The 27,420-nt window shown below is 38.5% G+C and overlaps 1 protein-coding gene across 2 annotated transcripts in view; it reads left to right on the top strand.

Moving 5' to 3' along the window:
- abcf3 (ATP-binding cassette, sub-family F (GCN20), member 3) overlaps nucleotides 1-27,420 on the top strand; it is a 72,930-nt gene that overhangs the window by 34,552 nt on the left and 10,958 nt on the right. For both annotated transcript variants that reach the window (XM_055201081.2, XM_055201079.2), the window contains exons 5-11: nucleotides 5,236-5,333; nucleotides 5,558-5,680; nucleotides 5,985-6,251; nucleotides 6,663-6,743; nucleotides 6,944-7,003; nucleotides 27,003-27,059; nucleotides 27,308-27,330. In XM_055201081.2, the coding sequence (XP_055057056.1) occupies nucleotides 5,236-5,333; nucleotides 5,558-5,680; nucleotides 5,985-6,251; nucleotides 6,663-6,743; nucleotides 6,944-7,003; nucleotides 27,003-27,059; nucleotides 27,308-27,330 (709 nt within the window). The remainder of the gene's footprint in view (nucleotides 1-5,235; nucleotides 5,334-5,557; nucleotides 5,681-5,984; nucleotides 6,252-6,662; nucleotides 6,744-6,943; nucleotides 7,004-27,002; nucleotides 27,060-27,307; nucleotides 27,331-27,420) is intronic.

Below are 27,420 nucleotides of genomic sequence, written 5' to 3'. Positions count from 1 at the left end.
CCCAACATCCTGTCCGCCTGCCCTAACCCACACATTAAAAAATATTTTAAAGGTTGTTTGTTTTGTTGCAATTGCAATGCATAATACTGACATACATGGGTAACTCTTTGACATAACTCATCCAATTAGTTATTTTTTTGAGTGCACACACCTCTTCAGTAATGCCATCTTTTGTGTGTTCCAGGCAATGATGACATTCAATATCTGATTGAAAACATTTTATTTCCACAACTTTTTTAAAAAGTGCATTCATAAATGATTCATTGCAACAGCAAATAATTTCCAACTTCATGCAGGCCTAATTGAGGCTTAAAATCACTGAGCATCAGTTGACAAGTCAACAAAACATGCTTAAAAATACAACAATACAGCAAGCGCCAAAAATACAACTAACGACACTCGGCTGCAATCGGTGCGTGTTTCTGCGCATATTTGACGGAGATTGTCTCAAACAAAAACAGCACAATGGACAGCTCTCAGATCAATAAAAAAACAACTCTGATTGTTCACGGAACACATAACAATTAACAGTCAACTGCATTGCAGGTATATCATATCGAACAGCTTAACATAGTTTATCAAAATTTTTTAACGATTTCAGCCACATAAAACCTTAAAAAACAAACAAAATGCCATTCATATAATGTGTGCTACGAGCGGCATCAACCCCATGGCCCAACCAATTTATGCATTCAACACAACATAACTTTGACTTTCAATTTTATCGTCAATATCAATGGGAACAATGAGGCCTCGCTTTTGATGCGCAGAGGTGTTCGATGCGGGGCTGCACTGCAGAGAGAAATAAACGCAAGTCGTCCTCCACCTGCAGCCTTGATCTGTATTTGTTTTTAATCAGTGTCAGTGCGGAAAACCCACATTCACACAAGTAGGTGGAGGTGAAGGGGATTAGGACTTTCATAGCCTTCGTGGAGATCTGGGGGAACTCGCTCTCCACAGACAACCAGAAACGCGTGATCGGCATTTCTCCCAGTCTCTGCTTCAAGTCCATATTCGCGCTGAGCTCGATCAGGGCCTCCTCCTCTTGCAGGCTCAGTCCATCACCGGGTGTGTGGGGGAAAGAGAACGGATTTCTTACCCACTGATTTCCCAATGCGTCCTCTCCGAAATACTCGCCAAACTGGTCACGCAACCCATTTAAATGCGCAGCGATGATCGGTTGTACAGAGTTAAGGGGCAGCCCTGTCTTCTCCGCGACATCCTCCAGGGTTGAAAACATTTCCAACGAACCTCGTTCAACACGAGCACACCACAAGTCCAGCTTTTTCCTGAACCCAGACACTTGGTCGTGTGCCGAAAAGACGTGGCACTCTTTGCCCTGGAGAGAGGTGTTGAGGGAGTTGATCCTATCGAAGATGTCGGAGAGATAGGCCAACATAGCAAGCCAGTTCATGTCTGCCAGATGTTTTGCCAGTGGGGAGTTAATCTCGGTGAGAAAGACGAGGACTTCTTCACGCAAATCGCACAGCCTGGCGAGGACTTTGCCCCGAGAGAGCCACCTGACCTCGGAGTGCAGGAGCAGCTGCTGGAAGTGAGCGCCCATCTCATTGCAGAGGATTGAGAACAGACGGGCGTTTAAGGCACGCGATTTAATTAAATTTACAATTTTGACAGCATCATCAAGAACGGCACGCAATTCGTGGGGCATCTTTTTTGTTGCTAATGCCTGGCGATGTATAATGCAGTGCTTCCACACAGCCGCGGGGGCAACTGCCTGAACCCGTTGTACGAGACCGCTGTGACGGCCCCAGTCATTGATCTTGCGCCATCAGTGCATATCCCACAACACCGACCCCAGTCAAGGAAATTAGCCTGGTAAAAGTTGTTCAAGGCTTTGAAAAGTTCGTCAGCTGTTGTGCGGGTGGGTAGGGAAACGCAAAACAAAAAATCTTCCTGCACACTGAGCTCTTTGATAAACCGAACGTACACCATCAATTGAGCACAGTGTGCGACGTCAGTGGACTCATCCAGCTGAATGGCGTGAAAGGGGCTTTCACGAACACCGTCCAGGACCTGCTCTTTGACATCACAAGCCATGTCTGATATTCGTCGCTGGATGGTATTATCAGACATAGGGATCGAGTCAAGTTTAGCAGCAGCTGCTTCTCCCAGCATCACTGAACACACATCTCTAGCTGCAGGGAGTAGCAATGTTTCGCCAATGTTATGGGCTTTGCCTGCCTTTGCTATACGTAGCGCAACACGATAAGATGCTTCTGTCGCCTTCATGTTAATAGTGCCAAATGACTGGATCATGCTTTTTTGTAACTGCAAATAATCACGCTTCCTCTCAAAAAAACTCAACTGGCTTGTTCACTAGATTTGTGTGCTTAGTTTCAATGTGACCCCAAAGTTTGCATGGTCTCATGCTATCATTCGCTAGCACCTCCTTACAGACCACACACTGCGGCAGCGGTGCAGCCTCAGACCCCGACCAGGTAAAACCTAACTTTAAGTATTCAGGATCATATTTCCTACGTTTTTTGCTGGGTCCTGTCTCCTCCCTTAATGCTGACTTCTGTTGAATTGGGACAAGGAAACGATGCATTTTCAAGATAATACACGCACGCACAATTACAGAAATCAATAGAGCTGAATACAGATGTGTACAGATGTGTGCCGTTATTTTTTCTTCGCGTGTCGCGCCTCCCTTGTGGCTCTTTGGCGCCCCCCTGGGGAGGCGCGCCTCACCTATTGAAAACCTCTGTGCTAGACGATTTGGTTAATGTTCTTATTTCTATGAAAACCTTTGAATCATTTAGACAGGATCCCATTTGTGTGCGTCTCTGTTCATTCAACTATGGGCTGGACCAAGGGTCAAACAGAAATTGCGCGTTGCGTTAATCGGCGTTAATAAAATTAGTTGCGTTAAAATGAGTTTGCGTTCATAATATATGAAGAGTTTGGTTCCAAAACGCAATAAATCCATTTTGACAAATTTTGGTAAAAACGTGTTTTCTATACCAAGAAAGTGACAAGATGAAAACAACTATTTTCTGTTACAAACTTTCACACAGCATCTTTAGGTTATAAAAACATAAAAAATTCAAATCCATACTTTGATTTTCAAAGATTTATTATAAAAACGGATTATTTTTTCCACAAAATGCAATAAATCCATGACAAGTTTTTATTCAAAATGCTATAAATCTATTGAATCAATAGCCTATATAAATGTGCATTCATCTTTGCCATGTTATATGCATTTAGTTGACTAGTTGTACACACTAATTAAAAATATAAGCATTAATGTTATTAATCAAAACACTTACTTTGTTATATTAAGAACACTGTCATTGCTGCGGTTATAACTTACTTGACGTCGTCGCTTAACGTTTTTCACAGCGATCATCTGTAAAATGTTTTGGTCCTGCTCGATTTTCGTTGACTGAGTAAAATTATGGAAAGTTTTTCATAAGATCCTCTGGGGTCAATGTGTTAGCATGAGAAGCTTGATGCTGTCGGGAGAACAAGCACCCGTCTCGTGAGTGCCTCTCAGGGAAAATATTAGATGTTGATGGCTTACGTTTCTTTCCCGTCACAGAAAACCACCACAGGTTTATCAATGCAATTAAAGTATTATTTTGTTTTGTTTGTTGATCACAAAGTACAATGTAGATGAGGAAAACTAGGACTCCATGTACTCAGCGCGCCGCCATTGTTTGTTTACATTGCGTGAATGGTGCGCTGTGGGATTTATTGCGTTCTGTATAAAAGGGGGAGTGGCGTTTATCGCATTTTGGGAAAAAAGGGAGAAAAGATGACAGAATAACACGGCGGATATTGGATTTTGCGTAAAATTAAGAATTTACTTTTAACTGCTGACCTGATATAATGCTGATTTTGGCAGTAACTCATTTTTTTCAAAAATGGCGTTTATCGCGTTTTGGAACCAAACTCTTCATATATATATATATATATATATATATATATATATATATATATATATATATATATATATATATATATATATATATATATATATATATATATATATATATATATATATATATATATTTTTTTTTTTTTTGTGACTTGAGCAAGGCACCTTAACCCCAATTGCACCCCGGGCACTTTAAGGATGGCTACCCACTGCTCCCTATGTGTGTTCATGACTCACTGAGATGGGTTCCATACTTGGCAAACATTACACTTTCAATGTCTAAGTGCATCATGTTATGTTTTCATCATCTTATAGGTTATAAAGTTATTGTTGCAATGTAGACACTCAGCTTTTTCTGTTATTTGGCCAAACAAAATTTATAAAAGCTAAAGTTCTATGCACAGACTATAAGACAATAATTATAAACTAATCGCATGAATTCATGGTAACCGGTGTATAAGCGGAATAATTGACTCTGGTTCTTTGAATTATTTGAAAATAATCTGCTTCGTGTCGTGCCGCATTATCCACCTTGGGTGTGCATTATTTTCTTATAATTCAACGGCTCGTCATCATTTATGTAAGCAATAAGGTACGAGAGGCTGTGCTGTATTGTGAATAAGTAACGGCTGAAGGTGTTCAGCCGTTACTTATTCACAATACAGCACTTGCCTCAAGTACCTTATTGCTTTTATAAAACGGTTACCACACAATATTAAAGTGAAAAAAAAATATTAGTGCAACTTTCATGAAGTTAAATAAATAAAAAGCATTCCTTCCGCTAGAAAAAATAGTCCCTGATCATGAACAAAAATGTGTTCCAAGGTGTAATATGCATGAAAGCTCAAATAAAAACAACAAACCAATACGTGTGGTTGCTAAGGGCACAGTGATATATAGAACCGTTGGGTGAAGCGGTCACAGCTGTGTTTTATTGTGAATAAAGCACACCTATTGACCAATCAGAATCAAGGATTGGAACCAACCGTTTTATAATCCTTCCATAAACCATTAATTCAGTGTTCCTTATTACTGTATTCAGAATCGGTAAAATTGGGCGTACGGATGGTCTAAAGAGTCTGTACTGTGTGCACTTATTTACACCAAGTTTATTTTTTATAAATCCCAATACGTATGTGGATACGTACGTAATTTGCTTAGGCACGTTTCAGTGCCCATTTTTTTGTGTATGTAGACTTTATAAATGAGGCCTCAGGTGATCAAAGTAAATGTGAAAGTTTTCTAAATGACGACAACGTTTAAGTTTTTGTGTGAACTGTTGTTTGTTTGAGTGTTTCCTGTTTATAAATAAAAATCAAATCTCATGCTAGACTGTGGATGCCAAGAAACTGGAGAAAGCAGAAGCCAAACTGAAAGCCAAACATGAGCGCAGAAACGAGAAGGACTCGCAGAAAACAACCTCTCCTTTGTGAGTACTGATGTTTAATCTCTTTAAGATCTCTGATCAGATCTTCAGTGCTAATATGGGCCAACACCCCAATCATGCTATATTTGGTTGTCTTCTATGTCTTTATATCAGCTTTACATAAAAACACATGCCACATTTTAAAAAGTGCTCTGTTTTCAAAAATTTGAATTGTATTGAATTGAATGATATGTTTAATGTTGTTCTGTATTTGTATATATTTTAAGGGTTTTGGAGGAGGCTTCAGCAAGTCAGGCCAGTAGTAAGAAAGAAAATCGTGTCGAGTCCTCTGGGAAGAATCGTAGTTATGACATTCGCATTGAGAATTTTGATGTTTCTTTTGGGGAGAGGTAAGAAACTTTCTGATTATAAAAAACACGAATATAAGCATGTCAAGTATGCTCGAATTGATTGTAGAAGGATTTAAATCGGATTCATTTTATGCATTTGCCAAATGTCAAAGCATATGATTTTTTATTGTTTATTGTGATTAGTGGGTGTGGCATCAATTCAGTGTGGTTGTGTCAGGTGTAAGGCTTGACAATGTGACACCTTTTAAAATGAGCTTTCACAGAGATGACTTTTGCCATTAATATAATGTTGCTTTTGTTGAAAATGCAGTTTTGCTATAATGAAGCATGCTCCTGTCCACAGATGTTTACTGCAGGGTGCTGAGCTAAGCTTGGCCAGCGGCAGGCGCTACGGTCTCATCGGGCGTAACGGCCTCGGTAAGACCACTCTTTTGAAGATGTTGGCTAGCCGGAGCCTACGCGTCCCCTCGCATATTTCTATTCTGCATGTGGAGCAGGAGGTGGCTGGAGACGACACCATTGCCTTACAGAGTGTTCTTGAAAGTGACACCGTTCGAGAGGAGTTGCTTAAGGAGGAGCGTTTACTGAATGCACACATTGCCAATGGAACGTAAGTCACATTCTGTGCATTGATAGCAGTGATAGCAATGACTGAGTTATAGATATCTAATAGATTTCATCAGAAAATACATGACCATAACGGGGTGGTCATGTTACATTTATTGAGCAAGTAGATGGCAGTCTGTGTAGGTTTTTAAAGTTGTTCTTCACCGTAAATGGTGAGTTTTTGTTGACTGAAGTTGATTCTATGCTTGGCCTTAAATATTATTTACTGGACTTAGTCAGCAATATTTTGGGCTGCATTATATAAGATTTGTTAGAAATGAACAGCTTTGTTTTCATTTTTCTTTCATTATAATTTAATTACCAGATGTTGCATTCAATTGATTTATTTATTTATAATTGGACCCGAATCATTTGAATTTACATTTGTTTCTCATTCTATCTGTTTGCATTTCAGTGCAGATGGTTTAGAAAGTGTTCGTCTTTCTGAAATTTATGCCAGATTGGAAGAAATAGAGGCAGACAAAGCACCTGCCAGGTGAGTTATGTAGTGCATCTGAAGTCACATACTGAAAATTATGTTGCTGAAAACATTTTATGTGTGATAAATATACACATCATCTTTTTGCGTTGTTGTTAATTCAGAATTATGATGATTTAATCTACATTGCATTTAAGTATAGGAAAGTCATAGGATACTTAAGTATAACAAATGTTTTTCACTCTTTTTATTTTTAGGGCATCAGTCATACTTGCTGGCTTAGGCTTTTCACCCAAAATGCAACAACAAGCAACTAAGTGAGTAGGAAACATGTGATTTTTTTATGTTCTCTAAATGTCGCGAATCAGTTCTGCCCTGACGGCCTGGTAGAGGAATAAATTGAATGAGAAATTATTTGTATTGCATACTTGTCGAACACAGGCATCTATGCATAACCACAGTTGAGTATACTTTGAAAGCTGCGCGTACTCGAGACGGACGTTTCATGATAAAAATGAAAATATTTTTATTTAAAACATTCAAATAAAATGTATTTTTGAAGAAACTATGACAGAAAATGAACACATACTAGATTATTAATGAATTAAATGTTTTTAACATATACCTCTAATGAAAATAGCTGCGTGATACTTTAGTGAAACTAAAGGGTTAATAAACATAAACTAAAGCAGATGTTGTAAAACGTCTGGCAAATGATGATAGATAGCGCAAAGATTGTAAAATTTCCCACTATTAATTACATTATCTTAAAGGAGTGTAACAACTGTAGCATGTAAATAATGCACATACATAACGTGAGCAAGAGCGCTCAACAATTATATTTAATCAACAGGCACATGCAACCTAGCTAGCTAGACCGAAGTTGCCCATCCCTGGCCCATACCTGGCCTGCATGATCAATGTTTGTAAAAAATATATATATTTTTTTTTGTTTAAAGCAAAACATTTAATTACTTACCAGGCTACAGGAGGTGAAGCAGCTCTTTACGCCTTCTAACGTCTCATTATCAGTCCTCATTTATGTCCAAGAGACTCAATAATAATCTTTTTTAAATATTTTTTCTCTAAATTTTAATTCTAAAATAAGCAAACGCGCGTTGTCGTTCCATTTATAGGCACATATTACAAATGTTTAAATAACAAATATTGCATCATTGACTTGAGACTTTAGACCAGGTTTTAGTTGGTCAGTGGCGTATTTTATTTTTCTCAAAATAGCAACGCACCTACAGTGCGCCTGAACACACCTCGATGAGCAAAACGCTCATGGGGGCAAAATTGGGCGCACATTTATCTGGAAGACTTTTCTTTTTTAGCTGCTGAACAAACACCTCATGTTCAGAATCCTCAACGGTGATGTTAAAGGGTGCACCAGCAAGCTGTAATAAAGTCTTCTCACCGAAGGTGTTCGACTGAGGCAAGCAAGCAGCGGCAGCACGCATTAATCCGTACGTGTCAGCTTTAAACCGGGTGTTCATGATGTGGCGTGAGGGAGGGGCTAGGAGGCAATACCATAGACCGTAAAAAAATATGGACGTAGTGTCCGTGACGTCACCCATTGGTTTGTGAAGATCGCTTTTGAAGCTAAAAGTAGGCGTTGCCTGCCGTCGCCATCTTGGCCGCGCATCCACGCAAATTACTCGCGGAAAACCGAAAATGGGTAAAGAGGCGGGACATGGGTGAATCTGAGGTGAAACCACGCCCGCCTAGCGCGAGTCTAGTGACAGCAATGGCTGTTCAACCGACACTCAAGCGGCCACGCCCTTAATTATGCAGAAGTTTAAAGCTTAATATAATCTAAACTGGTGAGTTACAAAAAAATTCACCCCCTCACAGTTGTCATGAGGGGCAAAATTAGCTATATAGGCCAAAAACACTTTTTGTACCAGGCTGTAAACATATTTTCTACTGTAAAGTTGGCCATTTTTAACATGGGAGTCTATGGGAATTGACTCCCTTTTGGAGCCAGCCTCAAGCGGCCAGTCGATGAATTGCAGTTTAAGTCCCTTCCGTGTTGGCTTCATTAGAGAGATCGGAAGGTTGCCCCTCGGGCAATACACTGTTTGAAATGCGCTATTTGTTGCACTACTATTTACAAAGTTAACTTATTCCTTATCATAATAGCAAACAAGAGTAAAAAAAATAAAATGTATTTTATAAATCAAGTATAGTGATAATTGCAACATAATTTACTCATTAGGTATACCTTGTAAGGCAATAATAGGCCTTACTGGATAGGCCTAGCTGACAGGTGGGTGGGCCCAGGACCACCCGTAGCTACGCGACTGCAACAAACATTGTGGTTAGTGGCCCTGTAGGCTTTGTATTGGCAAAATTTGGCTCATGGGTGAAAACTAATTGTTCTATGCCCTTAACGTCAAGTGGCTTTTTCTTATCTGTGACTTCAGTTAATTTTTCAAATCTTGTATTTCAGAAGACAGTTTGTCTTCATCACTGTAGCCTTTTTAAGGTGATGTCAGTGTTACTGGATATTTTATTCATTTTATGTATTAATACTTCTGTCTCCCATTTATTTATTGTAGGTATGTAAACCTACTCACTGGTAACCATCTTACTGGTTCATGTAAGAAAACAAATGACCTGTCATTGTATTTAGTTTAGGTGTGGTACATTTACATTTGGGAATTTAGCAGCAAATTTCCATTGGATTTTATTCTTTATTGTGTATACATGGAATTGTCTGGGTCATGATTTTTGCCTGGAAATTAATGGAAAAGTGATGGAAATGTATTGTTAAAGATGTGTACGAACCCTGAACATGGCAAGACAGAATTTCAAAATAAAGGACCTGAACATGAAACAAGAACTTCAAAATAAAAAACATGAACATGACAAAACAAAACCCTTTCACAGACATAGCGTGAAAACACAGATAAACCATATATAATCTTAATTGTGTTTATTGTCTCCATACTTTAAAACATCAAAACATCTTAATTTGCCTGTTATTGAACAAAACCGCGATCTGTACGTGACTGTTCATGGACACGTCTGACACATGACCTCTGTGTCATAATGAGACTGTCTGACTCTAGCGCCCTCTGACTTCACGTATGAATGAAACAAACTGAGTGTGAATTACTGTAAAAAGATAAAGGGCGAATTCCAATTTGAAAGTGATCATCCCTATTCTCTCTGAAGATCAGAACTCTTGATGTATAAACCCTCTTGATGTAAAAAAGGTGATTTCTTTCCCATTGATTTAAGATCAGTTACTGGGATTTTCACGCACAACCATTTCTAGGGTTTACAAAAAATGATGTGAAAAGGGAAAAACATCCAGCATACGGCAGTCCTGTGGATGAAAATGCCTTGTTGATACTAGAGGTCAGAGGAGAATTGGCCAACTGATTCAAGCTGATAGAAGAGCAACTTTGACTGAAATAATCACTCGTTACAACCGAGGTATGCAGCAAAGCATTTGTGAAGCCACAACACGCCCAACCTTGAGGCGGATGGGCTACAACAGCAGAAGACCCCACCGGGTACCACTCATCTCCACTACAAATAGGAAAAAGAGGCTACAATTTGCACAAGCTCACCAAAACTGGACAGTTGAAGAAATTGAAGAAAAATGTTGCCTGGTCTGATGAGTCTCGATTTCTGTTCAGATGGTAGAGTCAGAATTTGGCGTAAACAGAATGAGAACATGGATCCATCATAGGGGAAGTTTTCTTGGCACACCTTAGGCCCCTTAGTGCCAATTGGGCATCGTTTAGATGCCACTGCCTACCTGAGCATTCTTTCTGACCATGTCCATCCCTTTATGACCACCATGTACCCATCTTCTGATGGCTACTTCCAGCAGGATAATGCACCATGTCACAAAGCTTGAATCATTTCAAATTGATTTCTTGAAGGGATGCACTGTACAGAAGGGGGGCCGCATGCCGAAACATTTTGAGAACCCCTGCATTACAGAATCATATATGTGTACTACTGAGCATTAATGTGTGTTCCATGGAGAGGAAGATATGATGACTAGTTGCCTATAAGTATTGTAATTGTGCAAAAAGTCACAATTCAGAGCAGGGCCAAATGGGGACCCTAAGCAGACTTTTGCAGTGGTGCCACCTTTAGTTAAAAAAACAACAACAACAAAATCACACACAACTATAATATGTGTAAGCATAGAACTTTATTAAAATGCTATAATTATCATTTAAAATTGTATTTTGACAGCAACACAAACTACAATTATACAAATATGCAATTATATATTATAGCCTATATTTCAGTATCTGTAGCTGTGTAGCTAATGGACTTTAGCTTAATCTAATGTGACAAAGCTAATCTTACATGCCAGGTGAGATAAACATCAATGATGCTTTGCTACAAGCAGGAATTGCAAGAGCTACTTGGATATGGAATATCGTTCCACGATGAGAAGTGGAGCGTCCACATTGTTGGAAACCCTCTGCATCGTCAGCAGGTGTCTCAGGTTCACTGGCGTTTCGCCCCTTAGCCTGTACGCTTCACCTGAGTGGGGCAGCAAAGAGCTTTTAGCCTTTGCCTGCAGAGGGGTTCCAACTCTGGGCTCTCTTCAGCCACAGCCATCTTGAGCTCGCCTCGGCTGCTAAGGCTATCTCCCTAGTGGCTTTTTTCAGATGTCTTGGATCCAGGCCAACTTTCTGCAGGAAATAGCACAAAGATGTTGTTGGGAAACCGCGACAGCCGACTTCGATGGGAAACATGTTAGCGTGCCAACCTTTGGTAAAAGCCTCATCAATCAAGTCCTGGTACTAGTCCTTCTTAAGTTGATGTGAGATAGCTAGCCTGTCCTCCCATGGCACCGTGAGTTCCGCTACGAAGATGGTCTTGATATTCCTGGAAATCAGGACCAGATCCGGACGGAGTGAGGTCACTGCAATGTCTTGTGGAAAGACCAACATGGTCCACTTGCATCTCCCAGTCAGAAGCACGCTGTAGAATGGATGGCGGGTGTTTGGCAGTTGCCTTTACCGTGGGAGTATGGTTGCCTTCACGCTGGAAATCAATAAATTCTGGAGACTGTGATGCCAGGTTGCTGTTGGCTTTGACCCTTTGCAGATCCACCCATTTGGCGACTTCTGTCAGGACCTTGTCATGTCTCCACCTGTATCGGCCGTCTCCCAATGATTTGGGGCATGCCGTCAAGATATGATTCAGCGTGCAAAGCCCTGCTCCACAGTTCTTGCACGATGGATCTTCTTCCTTGCCCCAGATCTTTAAATTACTTGGGGTTGGCAAGAGGTCGGCTACAGCACGTAGCAAGAAAGCCAACTTGCCTTGGTCGATTTCCCAGAGCTCTTTCCAGGACAGTGATCGCTCAAGAGCCTGATCCCACTGCATCCACTGCCCTTGCGAGGCCAGCCCTACCGCTTTCACACGGCGGTGTTCTTCTTCTGCTTCTCGGACCCTCTGCGCCACAAGCTCTCTCTTGCCTTTGGTGTTGGCCTTGCTCCACCTCTTGGTACTGTAGTATAAATCCAGTATAAATCCAAGCAATTTTGGAGAATTATTAAATGTATTTCTTGTAAGTAAATTAAAAGTCAGCTTTAAGAAAACAGCAGATGTCTATTAACAAAAGCAAAAGTTGGCATGGATATGTTTTCAATAATAGAGGTGTTGGATTGATTTATCACTCAAGCATTCGGTTGCTATGTTAATTCAAATTAAAAATAATTGTAGTTATAAGCATATTCAAAGCAATGGATGTCTTTAGCATAGGTATCTTTTCCATGCTTCAAAGCGCAACCCAGCAAAATGAACTCTTACACTCTGAGGCTATTTTGGGGATTTCCGCCTGGCTTTGGTGTACCCAATTTCAAAATTTCTCATACCCACATGCAGAGGTGTACATACAAAAGTTTGTTATCATTTTACAGACAACCCTTTAAAATGACACAAATCACTGTTAAAAGTGCTAAACTTGGTTGTATGTGTTGTCAGTCCTCTAAAAAACATAAAAATAACAAGGCGCTTTTTTTCTAAAGTTTGTATTTGATAGTGTATAACTCTGGGCATGAGTGCTCCTGAAACTGGCAGATAGTTTTGTTTGATTCAAGACAATGTCAACTCACAGAAGAAAAAAGAAATTTGTCTCTCTCATGATCTATGCAAAAGTTATTTTATTCCAACTGAATGGAGGAATAATTGTCTTTTGTATTCAATTTCCACCTTAAATATTTGAAGTGTCCCCATAACTACATACAGTGGAATAAATGCAATATCTTTATATCATTCTGAAGAAAACCCTTTGAAGTTACATAAAAAGCTGCTGTTTGTGACAAATATTATTATTTGTGTTGTTTTTCCTACGATAAAAGTTTTTTTTATGTTCTAAACGGTGTCTCTTTTGTGCTCTAAACACATGATTTCAGGGCTTATTTTGATAAAGATGTCTGGAATCAGCTCTGGTTGTTACCAGCAGGTGGCAGCAGAAGCAAAAAAAAAACAAGAAGCGATTCTTTTCCTTAGCAACAACCGGGAGCTTTAGCTCGTTGAGTGTAGTGTCAGATATATATATATCTATATATAAAGTACTTTGTTGTGTTTTGCACATACAATAAAAAACATGGGATTATTCATGCCCCCAACTAAAAAAAACCCGCTGTGAATGGATTCACTTTGTAGCTGTGACCCTAAGGAAAAGAATGATGTAGCATTTGCTGCTAACAGCGCTTCCTGACGCTGTCAGGCTCAAGTTTCACTTGTAAGTTTACAAATACCATATCTTACCTAATATTTCATTCAACGATTGTTTAATATGTGATGATAATAGAACAAAACTAACAAAGCATTATTCCTGAGAATGAGAGCTTTCATTTGATATAAGACATGGCCATGTTTGTCATATTTGAAAAATACGAAATACATGAATATTAAAGGGGCTGTACGTAAGTTCAGAAATTTCTAACCGTTACTGACACCAGTGGCCTTTATAGAAACTGCAGCCAGTCTCATGCTCGTTCTCGGTAAGCACACTCGTACGAGCACGACCACAACAACCAGAGCTGCAGTAGCAACCACAGACAGCTCATTGAGATTAACCAGCATGTTTACAAATGTAAGAAAAGTTACAGTACTGTAAGGTTATTGTTTGACAGGCCGTATTTTAGAAGTCTACTTTTAAACTTCTAAAAGTTTTGTAACACGACACTGTAAAACACACTCCCGACATTCACAATCTTAATGCACTCGTGCTTTGAATAAAGATAATTCATATAAGAAAGTAACTTTTTTATAACCATCGAACACACTTCTGATCATCTGCAGTCAGGTGGGGGCGCGGGGATCGTGTACAAACCAATAGTGGGCTGGAATAGTGTATGTTTATACTTTTCATCCAACCACAATCACATTTACCCGGATGACGCAATTTATCTAGATAGGGTTTTTTAACGATAACAAGCCAAAATGAAACAGGAGTAAGGATTTTAAAAATGTAAGGAGTAGAAAGTAAAAAGTCGGTTGAAAAAGAATTACTCCAGTAAAGTATAGATACCCAAAATTTCTAAAGTAAGGTAACAAAGTATTTGTACTTTACTACTTGACACCTCTGGTGATGATGTTGTATTCCTGGAACCAGCATTAATGCTCCACTGCTTCATTGTTCAATCCTAGACTCATTCTGATTTTAGTCAGGGCAGTGCCATCTGAAACGGAGTCATGATTTGGTCACTTGTGCTGTGATGACTTTGAGCCCAGTTTGAATTGAGTTGGGTTCATTGTTTATTCACACTACACTTTTTCTGGGCACATTGTGCGTCAGCATTGCATTGTTAGAAGTCTGTTGACAATGTGGCTTTGTATGTGTTGGTCTGCTGAGTGGATATGTTGGCTGTTGGGAAACATCATAGGTTGGTTGCAGGGTTCTGGTATTACATTGTTGTAGATGGAGAATGGTTGGATGGATCATACAGTTCAGAGCAGTGCTTTCTTGGCCGAAACCGAAAAAAAGGAAACCTAGGCTCAAAACCGAAACAGAAACACCGAAAGAAATTATTATGCCAATTATTAGTAAAATTGCATTTATGGCTATCACTGTGTACTAACTTTACTAGGGGTGTGTGACCGATCACAAATCTCACAGTTCGGATCACATTACAGTTTTTGAGGCACAGATCAGATTATTTTTCGGATCCGCAAAAAGTGGGTGGGAAAAATCTAATAACAAATTGCAAACATTTATAAAAAAGAACAAAGTTGTACATTGTACAAGGTCTGAAATTATCATTAGGTACAAAAATCAAATTAAATGAATCATAACACTCTTTATTGTATAAATTAAATATATGATTATTTTTAGAGCTATTTGTCTCTTTGTCATGGGTTGTTTGATTAACATTAATGACACAGACTTAAGTAGGTTAATCTTTAAGCACAGACTGGTTTCTGACATGTTGCTGCAGAAGCGTGCAAACAGCTCGACCGTGATTGAAACCTGCTTAAGCACAGAGGGGAGGGGTGGGTGACGACTGATAACAGCTTGATCGTGAGTGAAACCCAAGTGCTAGCGCACGGATGGGAGGGGCGCGGTTGACATTCATTTTCGGTTTACATTTTCTGATGGATTTTTTATGTCGGCCCGAAACCGATAATGCCATTTTCGGCGACCGAAATTTCGGTGCACCCCTACACTAAATCCATTGAATTACATAAATACAGTAGCAGCATATAGCGGACTATCACGGCTGTAGACGGTAATGCTGTCTCTTGGTTCATATATGTCAAAATTAATTCATACTTACAAGTTGTGCCTGACTATAAGTCGCAGGAGCAGCCAAACTATGAAAAATGTGACTTATAGTCCTGAAAATGGTAAAATTTTACCTTCTGTAAAAAGGTCTGGAGAAATTACCTCGGGTAATTCTAATCCAGTGTGATTAGACCAGCACATACATTAAGTCATTTCTTGTTATTTTGCGGGTTTCTTTCAAACATAAAAGCGCTTAAAGAAGCATTTACTTGCGTCTTAGGCAAAAAAAGTCAGTGGCAGGTCAGTTCCTTAATACCAATACACAGACTCTTAAAAAAAGTCAAAGTCACTTCTCAGAACGGTTTATGAAACTTGATATTCTTCCCAAACTGACATTAAATGCAGTGTTTTGAGTAAAAAATAACAAAAGGACACCAATGCACTCTTCTTAATAATAAACCACTTTAATAAAGGTGCTAGTTCATAATGGAACTTAAAAACATGTTTCGGCCTACATTTAGGCCTTCATCAGGGCAAAACTGTGCTACAAACACAGTTAAAGAGCACAGTAATTAGCCAGCTGATCCACTCCAAAGTAGGTGGAGTCAACCCCTACATATAAAACAGACCTAAAGTAGGCAATGCATCAGAGCAATCAAGAAACAGACAACCACAAAAAAAAAGGAGGAAACTTAAAGTAAAGTTAACATATCAATACTATCATTAAGACCCGGAAAAGTCATTGCATTAAGTCTGTGAATCCAGCGACTCTCTTTCTGATTAAGAATCCTTTGTCTATCACCTCTTCTAGAAGATAAAGATACATGATCAATCCCCAAGGCAAAGAAAGAAGCCTGGTTACCATCATGTACCTCATTAAAATGTTTCACCATGGCATAATCACAATTTCCAACTCTGGCTGCATATCTGTGCTCCGCGAGTCGGTCCTGAAGGCGACGTTTCGTCCGCCCTACATTGAAAGCATCACAAATAGCACACTTCAAAATATAAATAACATACACTGTCTTACAATTTATGAAATATTTTGTGATGTATGTCCGTTGTGTACCTGGGTGAGTTAACCCTTTTACCTTGGTGACTATATCACAATGTTTACAATGGCCACATTTAAAAGTGCCATTCTGAACTTTAGGTAACCAGGTGGTCTGTTCTCTTGCTGTAAGGTGCTCTTCTAAATGAAAAGACTGGGGGTTTCTCAAAGATGTCCCTCAACATGTCATCACATCGAAAAAGATCCCAGTTCTTTCTAATTACCTGCCGTATGCATACATCACAAAACATTTCATAAATTGTAAGACAGTGTATGTTATGAATGTACTGTAAAAACAAGTAGGAGTCAGGAGTGGGTGTGCAGCCCAAAATTTTAGACCAACAGCGGATGCGCGTGAAAATATTTAGACAGGACACTCCACTACAAACAATTATACAAAGGCAATCGACAGCATATGCACACACATCGTTTTTCTTCTTTAATTTTTACTACTTCCAAGAACAGAAAGCTGTGAAGCATGTTCGTTACCATATTGTTTGATTCCTGTTCTTTGTTGTCTTGTTGTTTGTTCTAAACTGTGTTTGCAATGGTGGATCGATTACTTTTCTTCACCTATCCTAATGTTTGAATGTACTGTAAATTTGTGGCGGACTGATAAATAAATAAATGTATGGGAATGTACAAGGACGCTCTCTCTTGTATGATGTCACAGCAGTATGCACCGCAAATATAACGACACGCCTATAATTCCTCCCACTGCGAAGTGATACTAAACTCAATGGAAAAGCTAACCACGCCAAAGTGAGGTGAGCTGACCCGACCTAAACTAAACTAAACCGTGGGGTACTATGCAATGGAAAAGCGCCATAAATGTCACCAAATCAATGCTGCCCTGATGGCCTGGTAGAGTAATAATTTGAAGAAATAATTTGTATTGCGTATAGGGCTGAACAAGGCCATCCGCGTGTAGCCGCAAGGAGTATACTTGGAAAGCTGCGTGGACGTGTGCGCGTGCGTTCTGGACACGGAAAAAAGGTATACCCCAGCCTTTAGGCTTCTGGGCCAATACTTGAAGAGCATTTTTATAAAGAATTGCTAATGGCTTTAGTGATAATTTGAATATATATTTTGAGGGGAAAAATATTATTTACGGTAGCCAATCCACTGAATGAGCGGTTATCACCACCATTAACTCGTTGCCCACCAGCATTTTTTTGTGTGATTTTCACAAATGTTTTTCAAAATGCCTTCCAGGAAAATGTACTTCTATAAATATATAACATACAATATATCAAATGAAAGAACACACCCTCTGCTTTCAAACAAACAAATAAACAAACAAAATTGGAAAAAAATCATCCTATCTTCATTTGTTCTCCTTTTATAACCCCTAAATATGGGTGGGGTTCTTTAAAAAATACCAAATTTTGAACAAAAAGTTGAAATGATTGCATTTTTGTAAAGTACTTTTGTTAAAGATCAGAAAACTCTGTTAAATCTTGTTGAATCAGTTGATGCTTCAGTTTTTTAAAAGTTGGGTAAGAGTACCACCTAGTGGATAATAGTGGAATTATAGATTACCGTAAAAACTATTCATGAAAGTAGAGGCCTGCACTCCCGCGGGTCCCGATGCAAAACAGTGCGGCGCGGGGCAAATTTTGAATGGTCATTGCGGGAGCGGGCGGGATGATAGAGATGCACTTGCGGGTGCGGGCGGGAGTGATGATACGCTGCACTCCCGCAAATTAAATATTAGTTAATATTACAAAACTTTAGATTTATTTATGTTAAAAGATGGGTAAATGTTTTCTGTCTATTAGTTTTTGTTAAACGCTGTGTTTAATAAGCGAGTCATTTTACTAATTTATTGTTGTTCTGTTTTAACAAAAAAAATAAAAAAATAAAAAATACTAAGCATTCGTAGTAATGGAAAATTATGTCTTTCATTTATTCGTTATAACGCACATAGCTTCCGTTGAATTCGTTTTATTAATAAAACAAACTGTTCAATATAAGTACGTTTGTCATTGTAAGCCTACTATTTTATTGGTGTTGATTTTGAGGCTGCAAGGGTCGCTCTGATAATAGTTATACATTGCGAGTTATAGCAACCCCGTCTGGCGGCTTGATGTGAATATAATTCATATTATAAACTATTCAACTGTATTCAACTGCAATATGGCAATATCCTCACAACATTATTATTTCTCAAAATTTTGACAAAAATTATTTTTAAGGATTAACTGTATTCTTGAAGTTATTCAAAGATGCAAACATTACTCCGCATATGATTTGAATATTAGTCGAGAGTATATAACGGCAATTAACATCTTATATGGCAATAAATATCCACATAACTTAATATAACAGCATAATGAAATGAATAAAAGACAAGGAAGTAGGATTGGCATGTAAATTGTATTATTATTACCGGAAAAACAGCAAAATAACTGAAATAAACTCTGAGGTAAATGTGCGAGGTAAACACGTTAAAATAAAGGAGCAATCACAGTGGAAAAAACATTATTATCTCTCAAAACTTTATATGACAAAAATGATATTTAAAGGAAAAATTTTTACAGTTTTTCAAAGATGTAAATAAAGTATTCCATATTACTCCAGTTTATGAGCACATTCATCTTTGGTCTCGCTCTGTTATGTAATAGCTGATTGACAGGTGCGCATCTCCTTCTTTTAAACAGGTATCATTTTGTAAAGTTACTCATTTAGGGAAATTATCCATGATTTGATGATTTTATTATTATTATGAAAATATATATATATTTTTTTTCAGATTGATTGCGATTTGTATTACCGTTTTACTACAAATACAAGACCTTTTTTTTTACCACAGAGGGCCGGTGGTATACGAAATTTCCCGGTAGATTTTTTGGTCCTACTCCGCCCTTGATATATATAATGAATAATAATGAACAAACATTTAACAAATTTATTTTATTAAGAAATGGAAATATTTAATAATCTAACGCTAAATATCAAATGTAGCCTACTGGGTAGGATTTTAAACGTCTTTGCCAAATATATTTTCGTTTAAAATATGCGGTGTGTTTAATACATTCAGAAGGTGAAAAAAATCCTCACCTGCATATCCCTAAATCCAACACATCTTTGTAAGAACTTAAGTTAAGTGTCCATGTTATTTTTACATTCTGACTTTAAAGAACAATTTGGGAAAAGAGATCAGAGCAGAGGAGCGTGTAAATGCTGCAATTACACTTGCTCTGACAGCAGCTTATTTTTAAAAGACGCTGTATTTTATTGCTCTATTCGCCAAGTGTATTTTAATTGGCCACACTATGAAATTTATATATAAATTCAGAACTTTTAAAAATTTTATTCAATTAAACTTATTCAAAAACTACAGAAAGGAAATAAATGTGTTTGTTTCTATTTTTTAAATGGTGGGTCTTCAGATTACCTGTTGGGTTGAAAAAGTTTGCAAACCCCTATAATACATAAGCAAGATTGATGAAAGCTTTATCAAATCTTTAAATTTTTTTTATTAGTAATTATATCATGTTATTCATGTATATAGGTAAATAACGTCGTAAGATACGCATTCTTTGTGTCCAAAAACTTACTTTATTTTCCAATAAACTGATGAGTTTTGCATCAAATAGATTTTTGATACTCTTGCAATAGACTATTTATGACGATTCACAGACGATTCATTGTTACATCTATGACTTAAAAAAATACGATTTGTTCCTTTTCTTTTTAGAGACCGTTCGCATCAAGTTTCCAAGTTTATTTTAAATCTTGATGAGCGGCAAGCGCACTCAAAAATAGACGCGTCTGAAACAAAACTAGTATTTACAGGCGAACGCTTTGAAAAGAAGAAGAAATTCAGTGCGTCCTTCGTTTTCCATTCACTTTAGATGTTAAGTTAATGGACTCGAATGCAAAAATTCTTCCAATAAGTGGTCGGGACTCAGGACACAATCAATTTGGGCATAAAGTGGTCGGGCTGCTGTGACTGCAGGCAGCCTATGACAGCAACCTTCAACCTGGTGGCATGACAACAACCGGCCTCGTTGCCAAAAAACAGACTAGCCCATCAGGAATTCTCCTTGTCCGATTAGCCATCTGGGCCTGTTACCATGTATTGGTAAGGAATTATATGTGCACGCACATTTTTTAAGACCTTTCCTGAGACCGAAAGTAAACACCCATCCATCCTGCCTGCGGGCATTTGCGGGCGGGAGCGGGACAAAATATCACAGATGCGGGCGGGAGCGGGACTAAAAATTAAAAATCTTTGCGGGAGCGGGCGGGAGTGGGACTGAACATTGCGGGTGCGGGCGGGAGCGGGACTGAAAATTGTGTCCCGCGCAGACCTCTACATGAAAGCACCACTGCCAGGAAAGGGTTTTGTCTTAATTGATTGGATAATTTGTCAATGGCAGGAAAAGAGTTAGTATGAATGTTTTGTGAATGTAAATAAGACTATGGGTGCAGTCTGTAGAAGTGGAGAGTCAATAACCTGGATGGCCTGGCCAGACTGAAGTGCTTGTCTGGTGAACCAGTGATGCAACACACAGGTCAAGTACCTGGTAAGAAGCAGGAGGAGCCTGGCCTGAATCAGCCCCCAAGTGCCCAGACCTTCATGCACCACTAGACTATTCCTAAGCCAGGCACTCTGAACAATGCCAGGTTAAGTGGCCATCTGCAAATATAGAAAATTAGTGGCACCAGTTTGATGAGGATGTGGACCAGATCGTCCAAGAAACAGCTGAATGGGGGATGCTCATCGGACACTGCAGACAATGTGTACGATGATTAACATAGCCACCGAGAGATTTGGCCTAAAGGAGCAAGCAGTGTTCGACCAAAGGTGCGGCGGACCCAATTGTCGGAAAGAAAAAAGATTGACCAATTGCGGCAGGAATTCTGACACTCAAGATGAGGTTGACAAATACATAAGTTCCAGCTACAATGATAGTGCAAGAGACCAGGACCTTGGACCATGCAGCACATTGATAACTCCACCAGAACCTAGTGTAGCATTCAATCTTGAGAAAGCAGAGATTGAGAGTCATCTCTGGATCAAAAACATCTGCATTTCATAGGCTGAAGAATGGTATAATCGCAGGGTGCACCATCTCAGTAATTTGGTTTGCCTTAGCCATGAATATGCTAGTTAAGTCAGCAGAGGTAGAATGTAGAGGCCCACTCACCCGGTCAGGTGTGTGACAGCCCCTGATCGGAGCTTTTGATGGATGATCTGACGGTGACTACAACATCCGCATTAGATTGCAGATGAATTCTCCAAGGCCTTGAATGCTTCATCAGCTGGGCCTGAATGGACTTTAAACCAGCCAAGTCTCGATCCCTGGTGGTGGGAAAGGGAAAAGTAACTAATAAGTTCTGTTTCCCCCGGGGAGGAGGCCAAATTCCATTAATAACTAAAAACCCTAGGAAATGTCTTTTACTGCACACTCAGAGATACAGCCACAGTTCAGGAAACTGGAAAATAATTGGAAGCCTGGATTTTTGCAGTAGATAAGTCAGGGCTACCAGGAAAATTTAAATCCTTGGTTTGGAAGAGTATGGAAAAATATTTAAGTTTCCAGACTTTCTAAAAATGTAGTTAAGAATTTCTAAATGTATATAATAAATATATATTATATATACAATCGTTTTTCATGGCGTTTGGATCAGTCTGCCAGCACTGCCAAAAGATCGTTTTTACACTTGATCTGCTGGAGGTCTGCAGTGATTGGTTGTTAGGTGGCAGTTGCCATCGTTTCGCCCCTACCTCAAACTGCTTGACTACAAAACACCTGTAACGTTGTCCTTGATTTTTACAATTGAGTGAGGACTTCACGGCAAACAAAATGGGAAAATGCAAGTTTTCCTAGGGCTGGCTCGTCCATCCTAAATATAGGTAGAATGTAGAGGCCCACTCACCCGGTCAGGTGTGTGACAGCCCCTGATCGGAGCTTTTGATGGCCTGTTTAGCCAAAGACTTAAAATTTTTCAATGTTGAAATTCTTAAAGGAATAGTACACCCCAAATTAAAATGTGTAATTTATTCACCACATGTCTTTCAAAACCATAAGACTATTATATTAATTTAAATATATTAACACAAATTAATACACATATATTTTTTAAATCTGCTCAATTTCATTCCCTTTATTAAAGGGCTAGTTCACCCCCCCCCCCAAAAAAAAATGTCCTAATCAATTACTCACCTCAATGCCATTCAAGATATCCATGTCTTTCTTTCTTTAGTGAAAAATAAATGTAAGTTTTTGAACTGAGTTGGTTGCCATCATGGATGGCATTGGGGTGACTAAATGATTAGGACATCTTCATTTTATGTGAAATAATCTAAACAAATTGAAATATCTTCATGTGTGTTTCCAAGATTAATAAAACTCTTATTAGTTTAGAATGACATGAGGGTAAGTAAATGATGATAGAAATGTCATTTTTGGGTAAATTAATAACCCTTTAGCATTTTGTTTGTTAAGGTCACAAAAGGCAATGTTTTTATATAGAATTTCTAAATATTTTATTTATAATTAGCCTATTGTTTAAACCTTCTTTTCAAGTTTGCTTTACCTAACAGCCAATTAAGCATTGTCATTTGACTTTAGCTCTATTTTCAGTTTTAGCATTGCAGTTTTAATAAAATGCTGTGCTTTGAACTTGACTGGATTTGGTGTTAATTGACTTCGAGCATCAGTAGCTACAATTTTCAAATTTAACATGATAGCCTACATAGAGGTTTTGACTAAGAGTGTAACATACTTGTTGGTGCCGATAGCATTGTGGGTAAGTGCGTCGCCATGTAGCGCTGTTGTGCTTCGGGAGACCCGAGTTTGAGTCCTGGCTTATGGACTTTTCCCCATGTGTGTTGGGTTCCCGCTACGTCAGCAGTAACAATCATAAATATTTTAAGAACAAGCATGCGCCCGATGTCCCTTTAGCTTTCCCTATCTCTGTCCTGACATGTGATAGAAAGACGAAGGCCTTCTCCAGCCGCACAGCAATTCTATCTAATCTACTGCCTATTATACGTCATTCTGAGATTGATACAGTGCCAAAACCAGTTACTGTTAAGTTAGCACTTCTGAACATCCGTTCACTAAAGAACAAATCCTTTTTAGTAAATGATCTTATCACCACTAACAACCTGGACTTTATGTTTCTAAATGAAACTTGGTTAGATGACAGCTGCAGTGCTACAGTCCTCAATGAATCAGCCCCACCCAACTTTACCTTTATAAGGGTCTGTAGAGCTGTTAGAAGGGGTGGAGGAATAGCTGCTTTATTCAAAGATGCCTTTCAATGCAAGCAAGTGTTACATGGTGATTACCAGTCTTTTGAATATTTGTGTATTGCTCTAAAAGGTACACCACGCATTCTGTTTACAATTATTTATAGACCTCCCAAATACACCTCAGCATTTGTTGATGAATTCACAGAGCTTTTGTCAACAATTTCCTCTGAATTTGATTATTTTGTTATTGCTGGAGATTTTAATATTCATATAGACAATGCAGAAAACAATACTGCAATTGAACTGTTACATGTTTTAAACACTTTTGATCTGACCCAGCACGTGCAAGGTCCTACACACAATCGGGGACACACTCTTGATCTGCTCATTAGCAAGGCTCTAAACATTTCATCCACTGTAATTAAGGATGAAGCGCTATCTGACCATTTCTGTGTTTACTTTGATTTATTGATCTGTCCTGCCACTGATGCTAGATCTGTCTATGTCAAAAAAAGGTTCATAAATGAGAACACCAGTGAGGTATTTATGAATGCTATGTCAATGTTGCCAAACATATCGGCAGACTCTGTTGATGTTCTCCTTGAAAACTTTAACATAAAAGTTAAAGATGCCATTATATCGCCCAGCCCTAGATGCCATTGATGGTATAGCTCCAGTAAAGGTCAGGGTGATCACTGGCAGACGTAAAGCACCCTGGAGAAACACAACAGCAGTACAGCACATGAAAACAACATGCAGAAAAGCTGAACGTATGTGGCGGAAAACAAAACTTGAAGTACATTATAGCATCTATAAGGACAGTCTTCGTGCTTTCAATGTAGAACTAGGCACAGCTAGACAGACCTTCTTTTCAAACATTATAAACAACAACATAAACAACACTCGCAATCTTTTTGCTACTGTAGAGAGACTAACAAACCCCCCAAATCAAGTTCCTAGTAAAATGCTCTCTGACAACAAATGCAATGAGTTTGCAACCTGCTTTTTCTCTGAGAAGATCAGTAATATCAGAATGACGATCAATACCGCCTCATATTGTACTGTGGTCAGTCAGATATCATTACAACAACCTCAGAAATTAGCCATTCTCTCAGAATTTGACATAATTGATATAAAAACCTTGGAAGAAACAGTACAACATCTTAAAGCATCAACTAGCAGCTTTGACACGCTCCCCACATCTTTTCTCAAAAAGGTACTTAACTGCTTAGAAACTGACCTCTTAAAAATTGTAAATACCTCTCTGATCACAGGCATCTTTCCAGAGTCATTAAAAACAGTAGTTGTTGCAATTTTCAATCTGGTTTCCGTCAGCATCACAGCACAGAGAGAGTGCTTATAAAGATAATAAATGATATTCGCTTAAACTCGGGTAAAATATCAGTGCTGGTGCTACTAGATCTTTGTGCTGCCTTTGACACAGTAGATCACACCATACTCTTACATAGACTGGAAAACTGTGTAGGGCTCTCTGGGATGGTCCTCAAATGGTTTAAATCATACCTAAAAGTGAGAGGTTACTATTTGAACATGGGTAACCATAAATCTGAGTGGACATCCATGACATGTGGAGTCCCACAGGGTTCAATTCTTGCACCACTTCTGTTTAATTTGTATATGCTCCCACTTGGTCATATAATGAAAAAGAACCAAATTGCTTACCACAGCTATGCAGATGACACCCAGATATACTTAGCCCTGTCACCCAATGACTACACTACAGCCCCATTGACTCTCTATGTAAATGCATTGAGGAAATTAACGGTTGGATGCGTCAAAACTTCCTCCAGTTAAACAAAGACAAAACTGAAGTCGTCGTATTTGGAAATAAAGATGAAACTCTCAAGGTTAATACTTACCTTAACTCTAGTGGTCTAAAGACACAAAATAAAGTCAGAAATATTGGTGTAATTTTAGAGTCTGACCTTAATTTCAGTAGTCACGTGAAAGCGATAAGCAAATCAGCTTACTACCATCTCAGAAATATTGCCAGAATTAGATGTTTTGTCTCAAGACAGGACTTAGAGAAACTTGTTCATGCTTTCATCACCAGCAGGGTGGATTACTGCAATGGACTTCTTACTGGGATCCCCAAAAAGACAATTAGACAGCTGCAGCTCATACAAAACACTGCTGCCAGAATTCTGACTAGAACCAAAAAATCTGAGCACATTACTCCAATCCTCAGGTCCTTACACTGGCTTCCTGTTACATTTAGAATAGATTTTAAAGTATTGTTACTCGTTTATAAATCACTTCATGGCTTAGGACCCAAATACATGACAGATCTGCTAACTGAATATAAACCTAAAAGATTACTCAGATCATTAGGATCAGGTCAGTTAGAAATACCAAGGGTTTACTCAAAACAAGGTGCGTCAGCATTTAGTTATTATGCCACCTCTAGCTGGAATCAGCTTCCAGAAGAGATCAGATGTGCTTCAACAGTAAACACTTTTAAATCTAGATTAAAAACACATCTGTTTAACTCTGCATTTACTGAATGAGCACTGTGCTGCTTCACACTGACTGCACCTTTAACTCAAGTCACTTTTACTCCTGTACCCCAGTCAATACAACCTCTTCTTCTGGGTGCTGATAGACACCCCTGCATGTTCTCTTTGCCAAAAAAGAGGATCTTTGGAGAACATAATAAGCTTCTACCCTGGAAGATGGACATTATCGGTGGCACCACAACCAGGTGCCAAGAGTCATTGCAGGAGCCATCATTGCAGGGATCTCTGTCAGTAAGCATCGGCAGCCATCACAACGCTTGATCTAATTTGTCAAGGCTGGAGAGAAACCACCACAAAGCAGGAATCCAGTGGGGGACTTCTAGCAACAGCTCAGGGTTGGCAGTTAAAGGTCGACCTGGAATTCCCAGAAACCATCGTTATGACCACACTTAGGCCTGACATGGTTCTCCTCTCAGAACCCTTAAGCAGTCATAAAACACATAAAAATGACATTGTAATATGTGTGCTTTATTTCAATTTATGTAGTTTTGCTATCCAATTCTACATCATTAGGATAGCAGGGGCATTAAGAGCACCCCAGTGGCCATATTTGGAAATGCGATTTGAAAGAAAAAAGCTTACAAATGCCTCAATACAATGCTCAAATACTAAAATAATATTTTTATGAAACAGAAAATAATTTTGGGCATAACATTTTAGTTCCACTTCACTTAAGTGGCTCTTTAAACATATACAATTTGTAAACTTGTATTGATATTTATTTACCACTAGCATTGAAATAATGTTATATAAATATTTATGTAAACTAGTTATCATTCTGTGTTTCCTGTAGGGAGTTTTCTGGAGGATGGAGGATGAGGTTAGCTTTAGCACGAGCCCTATTTGCACGGTGAGTTTTAACCTTCGTAAATATTTTTTTATAATTATTTTAACATTATAACATTCATAAATAATAAATAAAATAATTTTACAAATGTTTATCAAATCTTTATTGTAACTTTAAAAAAATAGTATAATTAAAAAGCTAGCTTAAATAAATAATTTTTGTCTTATTAGGTTTGTTGTTTAAATGTAGAATTTATTTAATAGAAAAGTTTTTTTTTCAGTTAAGTGTAACTTTGTGATGTTCTATTACAGGCCAGATCTATTGTTACTTGATGGTGAGTAAAACATGCACAAGTAATGTTACCACTGTTTTATGTTACTATTATTATTATCATTAGTAGTAGTAGTATAAGTATTACAATTTA

This window comes from Misgurnus anguillicaudatus, chromosome 2 (assembly GCF_027580225.2).
Source record: "Misgurnus anguillicaudatus chromosome 2, ASM2758022v2, whole genome shotgun sequence".
Classification (NCBI taxonomy): Eukaryota; Metazoa; Chordata; class Actinopteri; order Cypriniformes; family Cobitidae; genus Misgurnus; species Misgurnus anguillicaudatus.
This window is presented reverse-complemented; position numbering and strand designations above follow the sequence as displayed.